Source organism: Trichechus manatus, unplaced genomic scaffold (assembly GCF_000243295.1).
Source record: "Trichechus manatus latirostris isolate Lorelei unplaced genomic scaffold, TriManLat1.0 scaffold00025, whole genome shotgun sequence".
Taxonomy (NCBI): Eukaryota; Metazoa; Chordata; class Mammalia; order Sirenia; family Trichechidae; genus Trichechus; species Trichechus manatus.
The window spans coordinates 14,294,853-14,308,742 of record NW_004443961.1 but is presented as its reverse complement, the minus strand read 5'-3'; the positions used below and the strand labels follow the sequence as shown (position 1 = coordinate 14,308,742).

The following is a 13,890-nucleotide window of genomic DNA, read 5'->3' as shown; positions in this document are numbered from 1 at the left end:
CTGTTCGAATCCACCCGGCGGCTCTGCGAGAGAAAGACCTGATAATTTGCTCCTGTAAAGATTTACAGCCCAGAAAACCCTATGGGGTAGTTCTACCCTGTCACTTGGGACTGTTATGAGTCAAAATTGACTCAACAGCTCCTAACAGCAAGCCAATAAGTAGAATCACGGTAGAATTTACTTAATGTAATTTAACCTTAATTGAGATAGTTTTAAACAGGCTCCTGCCTTTGTTCTGTATCAGTTTTATGTGCCTAAACAAGAGACGTTTCTGATTCAACTTGAAATGATTGGAATCAGTAGAACAAAATAATGCAGATAATGCCTATCAAGGGTTACTTATAATTTTGATTTGATTCTAGTATATATTATTTTCTTTGGAGTGGATGGGGGGAGGAGGAAGGTGGAAATTACTCAGCATTTATCTTTATAATTTTTGAATGGTATAGTTGTCCCCTAACTTTCCAACTCATTTGTTAGTAGGTTTTTTTTTTTTTTTGGTGCTAGGAGTACATTTTGCAGTAAGAAGCAATCTTATGAGTAGTGGGCCTCCCAAGACAGCCAGAAAGAGCCTGGTTACATTTACAGTATACATCACATCTGGTACATTTGCAATGTAATTGTTCTCTGCTTTATTTCACTGCTATTCAAAACCACCTAGGAGTTAGGTACTATTATAATCCAGAATTTACAGATGAGGAAACTGAGGCACAGAGATGTGAAGTGACTTTTCTAAGCTCATTTAGAAATTAGTGGAGCTAGGATTCAGACCTAGTAAACGTGGCTGTTGTCTGAGCCCATGGTCTTCCTCACTACACTGAAGGCCTTCTTGGCTACTCTTAATGACTGTGCTAAACTGAACTAGAGGGAGCAACCGACTCATCTCCCTTGTTTCTCTGCAGACATTGGCTGCAGGTTGCAGAGTACTGGTATTAAGATTAGTGGGCATTCCGAGTCTGCCACACTGGAATTATGATATAGATGATAAACCTCTGGACTTGGAGCCAAAAGGCAGGACTTGAGCTTTGATTCTGACATTAATTTAGGTGATTGTTCAAATCTTGGTTATCTCATCTGTAAAATGAGGGCAATATCACATTTTGTTTAGGGGAACAAATGAGGTAAAATAGATGAAAGCATGTTGTATACTGTAAAGTCCTTAACAAATGTAACTTGCGGTGTTGATTCTGTTGTTGCTAATTCATGTGGGTACAATGATTGACCATTTGAAGAAATATCCTGGAAACATTCAGTGGCCAGCTAAAGCTCACCTCTAATTAGAAATTGATTCTGAGGTGATTCACAAAGTAAATCAATGTGCTTATTAATAAATAAGCGAAATGCTGTGGAACTTTGTTTTCTTTGGCTTAGACTGGGTGAATAGATTTATATTCTGCATATTTGAAGGAGCAAAAACCTACTCTCATAAAGCCAAAGGGACAAATGGGAGCAATCTGGAACAAAAGGAGGCTGTTAAAAATGAGAAGGACCCAGGTTCAGTGGGTCCCAGGATCTTGATTGCTACTGAGTTTTTGCTGTTGCAACATTAACTACAGAATACCAGTCCTGAAGAAATAAGAAGTGTTCCGTAAAGAAAGTGTTAGAATATGCTAGTTCTGACAAGATTAATCATGTTGTTGCTATCTAGCTTGCTCGCACGCTTATTTAACTGCATCACATCCTGAAGTCAGCAGATGCTTGCCTGAATTGGGAAGCTCAGAAAGGGATTATACAGTATGCAGTTTGCCTCATCTCTCAACCTGAGATGACCACAGAACCACCTCTCCCACTCCCCCTGAATGGCTCACGCAACAATTTTTTCATAGAATACATTTGCTAAACACTATTATAAATGAAAACTATTTTATAACACTGAAATCCACGGACATTTGCATAAAGATTTCGGTTTGTCTAAGTGCCTAAATTTCAGGTACTGTGCTAGGTGCTTTTACATATGTTATCTAATTTAAGCTGCAAAACACAATCCTCTGAGGTAGAAAAGGAAATCAGCTCAAAGTGTTTAAGTAATTGTCCAGAAGTCACTGAGTTGGTGAGGGGCAGAGCCAAAAGTGTACCCTTGCCTCCTGACCTCAAAGCGAGGCTCCTAGTATTGGCTCATGCTTTGGCATCACACACTCACAAGCCCATGTCTGTCCACTAGTGAAATGTGAATCTCCCAGATGATCTGCAGAACTCCCAATAAGTTCCACAGGTCCCCATTGTTCATCAGAAAACCTTTGCAGACCACACAGTGTAGCTAATTCTGACTAACGTGGTTCTCCTAATACGTTTTCCACACTGAACTTTTTCTTGCTCCTGCTGAACAACGTGGCATAAAAAGAAAAGTTGACCTACGCTGAAGTTCTTGATAACTCAGTGGCAGCTTCTCTGATTCTTACCCTCCCTCTGTTGTTATTAGCTCTACCCTTAAGTGGGTCCCCTATTCGTGGTGACCCCATGCACAAAGCCATCCCCGTAATTTGTTGTGGATTGGACCGTTGTGATGCATAGTTTTCATTGGCTGGTTTTCCGACGTAGATTGCCAGGCCTTTCTTCCTAGTCTGTCTTGGTCTGAATGCTCTGCTGAAACCTGTTCAGTGTCATAGCAACACACAAACCTCTACTGACAGACCGGTGGTGACTGCTCAGTGGCTGGGAATCAAACGTGTGTCCCCTGCATGGAAGGCAAGAATTCTGTCATTGAACCACCAGTGCCTACCCCTCCCTCTGGCTACGTATATTCTAGCTGTTCCAGGATTCATTCTTGACCTTAAAAGAGAAGGAACAAAACAAATAAAAAACAAAAGGAATTTCTAACAGGCGAACCGTGCAGTGTTTTAGCAGCTTTTATGAAACACCTTGTAGGGGAAGAGGTTGAAACGATTGGCTAGATAAATCTTCCACATTACCTGCAAGTCAAGAGTTAAAGTAATTGTCTCCAGACTAAATTTAGGAAAGCACACAGAAAGGGAAGGGAAATAGCACTTATTAAGTACCCACTGTGTACAGGTGCTTTATGCATATTAACTAATTTTAATTTTAATCATTTGACGTGAGTATAATTCTCCTCATTTTACAGATAATGAAAACTGAGGCCCAGAGAGAATGAGTGACTAACTGACCATAGTCACACGCTAATAAGTAGTTGCAAGGTGTATGTGACTCCAAATCACTTGTTTTGGATCCTCACTCTGCTGCCTCCAGGCTAAACACTGTTTTCTCATTATTGTGAGAAAAAGACAACATCGAAAACACAGGTGTTCATCACATTAGATAATGAGGCATAATAGCGTCATCTTTGAATGGATAAATTTTAGATCAAATACTTGGAAAAATATTTTTTTAACATTTCAGTGTTCTTAAGTCATAAGCTACTTGATTATAAATGAAGACTGAGCTAAAAGAATAATAATTTCACTGCAATTTTAGCTTCTCTAAAACCTTTCACTATGACTCTCAGAATACTTAATGAGCACTCATTAAGGTTCATTTAACCCCTTTGAAATACAGACTCATCATTATTACCCTTCGGGAAACGAGGAACTGGAGGCAGAGAGAGGCTAAGTATCTTTTTTCAGAGGCCCTTGTTAACGTGGATTAATGTCCCAAACCCCAAACTAGTTTTAACCTCAGATGTTACTTTCAGTTCATAGTTCCTTCATGTAAATGAAATAAGTAGTCACTAAATAAAATACCAAAAGTATATATTTCTGAATCAAGAACAGTTTCTCAACCTCAGTGCTGTTGGTGTTTTTGGTTGTAGGAGGCTGTCCTGTGCATTGCTAGATGTTTAGCCGCATCTCTGGTCTCTACCCACTCAATGCCAATAGCAACCCCCCTTCAGTTGTGATGATCAACACTGTTTTAAACTTTCCCAAATGATTAGGACCCCTGCCTTAGAAAATAACCACACACACACAAACCAAATCCATTGCCGTTGAGTCGATTCCAACTCGTAGCGACCCTACGGACAGGGTAGAACTACCCCACAGAGTTTCCAAGGAGTAGCTGGTGGATTCGAACTGCTGACTTTATGGTTAGCAGCTGAACACTGCACCACCAGGGCTACGTATTTGTTAAGAAACCACGATTTATTGTAGAATGCTCATTTATCAATGCCATCTTTCTACTCTGATAAAGTCTAACAATAGTCCAAGAATCCAGAGTAAGTCAGGGTTAGAAAGAACATGGGAGGGTTATCCAGCTTAGCATTTTGTAAAATGTGTGAAATATCATGATGTTAATAACGTTGGGGAGAAAAACAGCTTTAGTGGTCAACTTAGCTTGGGAAATAGTGACTTATTCTTGCTTAGAGATCGCAGGAGCCCTGGTGATACAATGGTTAAGCACTTGACTGCTAATCGAAAGGTCAGAGGTTCAAACCCACCAGTGACTCCAGGGGAGAAAGACCTGGCAATCTGCTCCCGAAAATATTACAGTTTAGGAAACCCTATGGGGCAGTTCTATGAGTCAGGATTAACTCAGTGGCACAAAACAGCAAGAAATTTATTCAGTTGAACGAATATTTATTGAGCATTTGCTATGTTTTAGGTACTCTAGAGGGACTTTGGGATATATCAGTGGACCAAAGATTCCTGTCTTCTTGGATCATAGATAGTCCATGAGTAAATTAAATAGTATGTTTTACATGATTGATGTTTTAGAAAATGAAAAAATGTTTCAGGATAAGAGGACTGCAGCTGCTGGGCTTTGCGGGGGAGGGGTTACAGTTTTACAGTGGGTGTTTAAACAACTTTTCTTATGCATGACTTCTTAGAGTTAGTGAGTAGCAGAGGGGCCGAAACCTCATGATTTCTAATCAACTTTTGTTTTACTACTCTATGCTATGTCTTCCATTTGCAACAGTGGTTGTCAGGGACCAAAATTGAACTTTCTCACGGAATCAGCTTTTCTGTTGCAGTTGGCACCCCAGAACCACCTAGGGAAGTAGTTCTCAACTCTGGATGATCATTCCCCTGGGAAACATTTGGCCATGTTTGGAGACAGTTTTGATTGTCACGACTGGGCAGGGAATGATACCGCTAGTGTCTAGTGGGTAGAGGCCAGGGATGCTGCTAGCCATCCTACAATGCACAGGACAGCCCCCATAACAAAATGTCAATTGTGCCAAGGTCGAGACACTTTGACTAGGGGCTTAAGGAGTATTCACCTTCTGCTAAATAACTGAAATGATGGCCAAATGGGTTTCACATAAACTGTGTCCTAAACCTTCGTTTCTGACCTTAGAATAGGCGTTACTCAATGGTCACAGGAGAATGGAGAGACCATTAACATACAGAAATATGACTCAACCCTCTTGTCTGTGTGACATCTACACATCCAGAACGTTGCAAAGTTCCCAGTGTCTGTGGCTCTCTGGTGGGCTTCTGCATCTGAATATTTCCACGATGCCAAGCTTGCAGCTGTTTCGCTTCTTGCAGAGAGAATTCCCAGGTGATTGAGTGCATCTCTTACTTTTCTTCCAGGTGTTTGTGTAGAGTTTCAGCAGCCACAGTCTCAGAGTAGAAAGGTCTTCTCAAATACAGTACTGGAAAAAAAAAAAAAAAGCACTTTTAAAACATATTACACGTATCCTACAGGTATGCAAGGGCCTTGCCATTTAAATATTTTTCTAGAAAATATATAGCCTGGCTTAAATGTCATGGCCTTTCAGTAAGTCTTCATTATTTGTAGTGGAAGAAGGTTTTTATTAAGAAAATAAAATAGAATATTGTGGAATGATAACCTTCACCTCTAAGCATCATGCAGACTTCTAGTGGTACACGGGGAAATACACACATGTTCCCAAACACTGAGATCCTTTATGCTTTGAAGCTGAACATCCTTGTGAATGATTCCCTTCTGAATCTAGGTCAACAATCAAATTGCATCTAGTTGTAGGACCTAAAGTCACCTGGATCTGCGAGTGACATTGATGAATTTTTGCTCGTCACAGCATTAACAATGGATGGATTCTCGGAAGAACTGGACATTGAAGCTCATTTGAATTTTACTGAAACTTAGCTGAAATCTGCCCAAATTTATCTATTTCACTCTTGTCTTCTGCCCTCCTTTCCTTCCCTTTTCATCTTTCTGTCCTCTTCCCTAGTCCCTCTTGTTGATTTTTGTTCTCTTTCTCATTTACGTGGATCTTTTAGGAATTCTTAGCAACGTGTTATTTTCTTATGGCTTGTTAACTTGTAATTCTTTAAGCATAGTCGTTTATTTCTTTCCTTCATGATGTTTCACGCCAGATATGAATTCAGCTGCATCAGAGACTTATGAGGATCCCAATATTTTTTAATATAAAGACCTCATTTTCATGTCAAGCATTTTATGAAACCCGGCATGCCAGGTTTAGATTCTATGGATTGAGTAAACATGTAAATTCATGAACCTCTTGTAATAATTCCATGCGCCTAACCTATCAAGGATTTCATTTTAATTGGATCCACAATCAACGCCCATGGAAGCAGCAGTCAAGAAATCAAAAGATGCATTGCATTGGGCAAATCTGCTGCAAAAGACCTCTTTAAAGTGTTAAAAAGCAAAGATGTCACTTTGAGGATTAAGGTGCACTTGACCCAAGCCATGGGGTTTTCAGTTGCCTTATATGCATGTGAAAGCTGCATAATGAATAAAGAAGACCAAAGAAGAACTGATGCCTTTGAGTTGTTGTGTTGGTGAAGAATATTGAATATACCATGGACTGCCAAAAGGATGAACAAATCTGTCTTAGAAGTACAGCCAGAATGCTTCCTAGAAGCGAGAATGATGAGACTTCTTCTCACATACTTTGGACGTGCTCAGGAGGGACCAGTCTCTGGAGAAGAACATCATGCTTGGTAAAGTGGAGGGTCAGTGAAAAAGAGGAAGACTCTCAACGGAATGGATTGACAAAGTGGCTGCCACAGTAGGCTCAGGCATAACAACGATCATGAGGATGGCGCAGAACCGGACAGTGTTTTGTTCTGTTGTACATAGGGCACTATGAGTCAGAACCAACTCAAAGGCACCTAATAACAACCTGTCCCCACCACACTGGCCTGTGATCCTTGGGTTGGGAACCAATGTTACTGAGTTTATTTTGCTAGTGAACTTAATCTGTAGGATGTGACTGTGACACGTGGTCATTGCAAGGACATAAAATGGTTATTTGAGATAAACTTACTCTCTAATATGAATGGCCCCCAGGAATGCCTAGAGGGTGCTGTGAAGTTTGAGAACTCCGCACTCTACAGAGCGGCTCCCACAAGTCTAGTTCCGCAAAATAAACTTAGAAAGTAAGAGGAAGGAGCCTAAAACCAATTAGAAGTTCTGAAAGTACAATAAGGCAACCACTGAGGGTTTTGTAAATGTAGAATAAAAGGGAAATAAAAGTAATTGAAGTCTGTTAAATGATCATAGTGAAGATCACTTGTGTCTTATATTGCTAAAGGTTACAGGGGGAAAAAAAAAGTTAACATGTTTGGAGAGAAATGTTCAGGTGAAACATTTCAAGTTCTCTCACCTGAAAAAGAGAAACATTTCAGGGTAAAAATATAATAGTATCACTCTACTTGAGCTCAAATAGGAGGAATCATGGACTCCAATTAGGAAGCAGAGTGGAGAAGGGGGATAGAAGTTTGGGCATCGGATTTATGCTGGAACTTCGTCTCTGCAACCTACTAGCTTTGTTATAGCTGTTTGCCTTTGAGCTATTACTTAACTTCTGTGAGCCTCAGTTTTCTTATCTGAGTGAAAGAAAGGTCCTCTTGACATGGAAATTAAATAAAACAGTGTTCATCAAATGTTGGGCTCACTATATTGTGGGAAGAAGACCACCCTCTATGTATCAGGTTTATTCAGTTGTGTAGCTGCATCTAAGCCACATTTTATATGCACAGGAAGAGGACCAGATAATGGTTACAAGACACATATACATTTTAATTCCTAGGCACATCTGCAAGGATGGCTTGTTATAATAGTAAACTGAACCATGTTCAGGAAGATCTGTGGCTGGAACACTAACAAGGAAGCCCAGAAAGTAAGAGATGAGATTCCATATCAATGCGTTCCCAAAAATGATTGTTTCTTTGAACTTAAAAACTTCTGCTTCTTCTCCCTTCAGAACGCTCACACTTGCGTCTCTTTTTCTTTTCTTTTTTCTTTTTGTCATTAATAACTGTAGGACCTTGAGCAGGTCTTTTAATCTTAGCTTCTCCATTTGTAAAATGGAATTCTAATATTTGCCCAGCCTACCTCATAGGGCTGTCATAAGGATTGAATGAGATGTTAGTAAAAGTTCTTTGTGAACTGAAATGTACCAAACAATTTTAAGGAATTTTTATCATTGGTATAGGGTGATGAACTACCTCGCCACCATGATGTAAGTCAGTGGCTCAGTCTCCTAGTCAGCAGAAAATCCCTAAAGGCATTTTCTATGCTTTACTTGTAATTTTCCGTTTTCTTTTTCTTTCATGCACAGTTTGGAATTGAAGTGGTCTCATATTGAATGGTCACAGACTGAGTATGAGGTCTGTGAGAATGTGGGCTTGTTGCCCTTGGAAATCACCAGAAAGGGATACTCCATGGACTCAGCCTTTGTGAGTGTGAAGGTAATAACTCTCAAATGTAAATTGTCAAATTCAAAATTACATTACTTGTTGGTGCCATCGATTATTTTCTTAGAAAGAGTCAGAGTGACCAAGGAAATGTCAAACTCCAGAGGTGTCACAATATTCTGAAGATTCTAAGTTCAAAATCCTCTTGTCCCTCCATCCTTCATCTATGTACACTACCTCCTAGATATGTTTTTTTAAAACCAACTTTTAGTTTTTAAATATGGTTATTTGTTTCTATAAACAATCTAAATTGTGAGGCTTTATTTCACAGGAAGATATATCCAACCTAGTGAAAACTCTGCTTTGGAAAGAGAAGTTGTATGCAAGAGATTCATCAAGATGTGTCTCCTTTGTGGGGTACTCAGAGAAAAGTTCAGTCCCCAGATAGTTTCTTTAGTATGGGCCAAGATCACTTCCCCTGGTATCAGTAGATTAGGTAAATCAGGAGACTTAAATCCTATGTTAAAAGTATCCCAAGTCATGCAAAATTAGGAGAATATAATCAACACAGGCACCACAAATCATAAAGAATATTCAAGTAATCTTCTCTTTTGGATTAGTCAACTCACTTTTCCTTTCCATTCACATGAACCATTGAGAACAGACTGTGGCTTCTAGAATTGATGGATATTTTTAGGAGTCACTCGAACAATAGCCCTGGGTGGTATAAGCAGTTAACGCACTCAGCTGCTAACCAAAAAGTTGTAGGTTCCAGTCCACCCAGAAACACTTTGGAAGAAAGCCCTGGTGATCTACTTCCAAAAAATAAACCATTAAAAACCCTATAGAGCACTGTTCTACTCTGCCACACATGGGGTTACCATGAGTTGGAGTCAACTCGATGGCAACTGGTAAATAACAATGGCACTTCGAGAAAATGAGAGTGTGGAAAGCCTGGACACACTAACAAGAGACGATGAGCCTTAAAGATTCCCCTCCTCAAGCCAATGAAATAGACACTGACATTGTCTTCTGGGAAATGTGGCATCTTGTTTAGTCTGAATTATAATAATAAATTCAAATCACTCTTAGAACCTTATGCATCTAAATTCTGTGATGTCCAGATTTGGTACTTATCTTTCCAGCCGACATAGACTCTTTCCCCCAGATCTGTTGGTGCCCTATTGTTATTAAAACAACAGAGAACTTGGTATGCCCTATAATTGTCCAACAGATTGTTAATGGAAAAAGAAATAATCTGCCTGGGTGGTTGTCTAATAACCCTCTGGTCCTCCATAGAAAGCACCATATGCTCCAGTCTGGAGTTTTGGGCCACACGACCATTCACCTTGCCAGGTGGAAAGAGCATGTGTGGTGTTACATGGAACTTTTTGTCTACCTAAGCAGAATGCACACCATAAACCTGCCAGCTGAGTGTGCATACCTTCATCAAGCGGAGTCCCTGAGTCTTCCAGGGACAACTCTAGCCAGAGCACAACTTGCCTTTTTTACACAAGAGCTTATTGGCTACTTGACTGGGGCAGGGAAAAGAGAAGACACTTTTGCCTATGCTGTCTGTGCTGGTTTGAATCATGCACCTTCACCCGACAGATTTCTCCAACCCCCTTGCCTCACACCATTCCCTTTCCCACATAGGATTCTGTAAACTCAGTGGTGCTAAATACTAGCCAATTGCAAGTGCAAGAAGCATGTGGGGAAATGGAGCTTCCAGCATATGGTGGGTACGGGTGTACAATGGACTGCCTTCTCACAATGAGAGGCTGTGCAGGAGGAGCCTTGACATTGTAGACAGAGAGCACGTGGAAGCTTAGGAGGTAATATCCTTCTTCAGCAAAATGCTTCCACTGTAGGCCCATTAGTAGCTCTTCAAGACCTTTGATTTGAAATGGAGATGGTGTCTAAGGCCATAGATGTGGGAATTTTTAAGTTTTCAATAGTGTACTTCATTCTTTTTTAATAACGTAAAGAAACATATTAACCCACTTTCCCAAACTTCTTAAACTGCCTTTTGTGCTTACAAAGGAGCCCTGGTGGCACAATGATTAAAGCATTCAGCTGCTAACCGAAAGACAGTTTGAACCTATCAGCAGCTGTGCAGGAGAAAGACCTGGCAATCTGCTTCCATAAAGATTACAGCCTAGTAAACCCTATGAGGCAGTTCTACTCTGTCATACGAAGATGCTATGAGCTGGCATCTACTTGACAGCATGCGACAACAACATTGTACTTATAAAGGTTCTCATTCAATGACGTCTTTCAAACTAGTCAAAGCCACTGTATTTAATGCATTTTTTAGGCACCCTCTGGGGTAAGTTATGGCAACTGATTCCTTTAACCACGTCTTTGGTTTTTTTAGCTCTGGAGTGGGACAGCAGGGAAGCAGTCAATAGCCTCTTAAAAAAAAAAAAAAAAACTCACTGCCATCAAGTTGATTCCCACTCATAGCAACCCTATAGGCCAGAGTAGAACTGCCCCCACATGGTTTCCAAGGAGCGGCTGGTGAATTCGAACTGCCGACCTTCTGGTTAACAGCTGAGCTCTTAACCACTGTGCCACCAGGGCTCCAATAGCCTCTTTAGACGAGGGCAATTTTTTACAGTTCACTTGATGGGAGCCTCTTAAGCCCTTGGTTCTGGATGTGGATTGCCTTTGCTTGGTTGTTCACCATGTCTGTCAATCCCCCAAAGCCCTCATTCATGTCCGTGAAGAGTGATGGTTTCATCCAGACACGGAAACGGACCAGACTTGGTTTAGTTAATCTAGTCTGAAGGCTTTCAGCACCCTGGAGTTTGCAGGACACTCAGAGCTGGTATAATACCTGTCCTGGTGGGTCAGCACACAGGTGGTCAAGAGCTTTGGCCTTTTCTTCTCTTCTTCTCCTGCCCCCTTTCCTGCAAGGTACTATCTTAAAGCCAGGTTGGGATGGAGGGAAGGCAATGAAATCAAATTTTGCTTAAAACAAAGAGAGAAATATTGTTTAAAATTCATGTGATATTCTCCACTAACTGAATCATTTATAAAAGAGAAGCAAAAAAGTTTTACTCTCTCATAGTCTAGCAGAAAGCTATCTTTAAGGAAGATCGTATAGCATGGCTCTAAAATGGTTTATGACAACAACAACAACAACAAAAAAAACACTGTATTAAAAACAGACGTAAGAGTATGAGTTTAGTCTAGTATAATGATGGAGCGACTAGATGTTTCTCTGTTATACAATATTTACTTTTATTAAAAAAAGACATTTTCCTCCTCTTTAGGTCAACCCAGTGTCAGCTACAGTCGGAAAAGATTTCACTGTGACTCCATCTAAGCTGATTCAGTTTGACCCAGGTACATTTGTATCTACAGTTTGTTTTATGTTTTTGCAGGAAACTCTGGGGATCATAGAGAAGATAGGAATATAGTGTAACTTCAGCCAACTAGAAACTCCTCAGGGAACTGTATCATTCCTCTTCGAGAAAGAGAGAGAGAGAGGAGTTTGGACTTGAGATTTTGTCCCTTGTATTTTTTTTTTTTTTTTCATTTAAATAGACTATTTTTTTTTCAGAGCAGTGTTAGGTTTACAGAAAAATTGTGCAGAAGGTGCAGAGATCCCATCTACCCCCTCTCCCCTGTTTGCCGTTACTAACATCTGCATTCCTGCGGTACATTTGTGGTCGGGCTCACTCTTTGCCTTGTACAGCCCGTGGGTTTTGACAGATGCATAGTGTCATGTGTCCACCATCACAGCATCATGCAGAGTAGTTTCACAGCCCTAAAAGTGCCCTGTACTCCACCTGTTCAACCCTCCCCAGCCCATCCCTCTGAACCCTGATCTTTTTACTATCTCTATAGTTTTGCCTTTCCCAGAAGGTCATATAATTGACATCACACAGTATGTGGCTTTTTCAGACTGGCTTCTTTCACTTAGCAATATGCCTTCAAGGTTCCTTAACACCGTTTTATAGCTTGATAGCTCATTTCTTTTATAACTGAAAAATACTTCATTGTATGGTTGTACCAGTTTGTTTATATATTCACCTATTGAAGGATGTCTTGGTTGCTTCCAATTTTTGGCAATTATGAATGCAGTTGCTATAAACATTTGCATGCAGTTTTTTTGTGGACATACGTTTTCAACTTATTTGGGTAAATACCTAGGAGTATGCTTGCTGTATCATATGATATACCCAACCTATGTTTAGCTTTGTAAAAAACTACCAGCCTGTAATCCAAAGTGGCTGTATCATTTTGCATTCCCACCAGCAATGAATGAGAGTTCCTGTTGCTCCACATCCTCACCAGCATTTGGTGTTGTCAGTGTTTTGGATTTTAGCCATTCTAATAAATGTGTGGTTGTATCTTATCGTTGTTTTAGTTTGCAATTCCCTAATGGCATAATGTTGAGCATCTTTTCATATGTTTACTTGCCATCTGCATATCTGCTTTGGTAAAGTGTCTTTTCAGATTTTATGCCCATTTTATAAATGGTTGTTTTCTTATTACTGAGTTGCAAAAGTTTTGTATATTTTGGATACAAATCCTTTATCGGATATTTGTTTTACAAATATTTTCTCCCAGTCTGTGCCTCATATTTTTTATTTCAAGGGAAGACTCATTTAAAATGAGAAGAAAAATCATAACAAATGACAAATTTCTAAAATATCAAAACAACCGTCAAAAAATCCAGAAAAAAATAATTGCCTCATGGAAATTTTTAAAATCTTATATTCATATAGGTTCTAAAGGGCATTTCTGAATAATCCCTCTTGGTGTAGGATCATAGGAGGAGACTCCAGGGGAAAATATTACTTAATTCAATAGCATATATTTTGCTTTAAATTTGTGAAAAATTTTTGCTAGGTGTAGGGAATACAAAAGTATGGTGCCTGCTCTCAAGGATGTTCCATCTTGTGGGGAATAGTGACATAAAAACAACTCACTAATGGTACGTTGGGATCAAAGTATGAGCTGTTATTCTGGCTAAGGAAAAACCTGGAAGGCTCCCCAGGGGAGGTGGCATTCTAAGCTGCTAGGAGCAAAAGAAGGGAACTGCAGTCTGAAGGCTGAACACAAAAGCACTCACACACCGTTTGGGGACTGTGGTAAGATCCCTGAGGCTGGAGCCACAACTTCTTTCCTGGCTCCTATGAATGGGGGCAGGTAGCTCTACATCACGGCACTGCATGGCTTTCTCTTCCTATGCCTGGGATGGTCTGGGATCACCAGTCCAGAGGCAAATGGAAAAGACTTCGAGAAGGAGCCAGGGCTCGTGGCTTTGTGCTTTCCTGCAAAGGAGACTTTGTGTACTCTGAGAGCATTCCACCAAGCCTAAATGCTTGCCACT

General features: G+C 40.2%; 1 protein-coding gene across 1 annotated transcript in view; it reads left to right on the top strand.

Annotated features, from left to right (window-relative positions):
- The window catches only part of FREM1 (FRAS1 related extracellular matrix 1), a 46,212-nt gene that overhangs the window by 9,422 nt on the left and 22,900 nt on the right, over window positions 1-13,890 (top strand). The window contains exons 4-5 of the mRNA XM_023728617.1: window positions 8,468-8,597; window positions 11,822-11,894. Coding sequence (XP_023584385.1) covers window positions 8,468-8,597; window positions 11,822-11,894 — 203 coding nt within the window. The remainder of the gene's footprint in view (window positions 1-8,467; window positions 8,598-11,821; window positions 11,895-13,890) is intronic.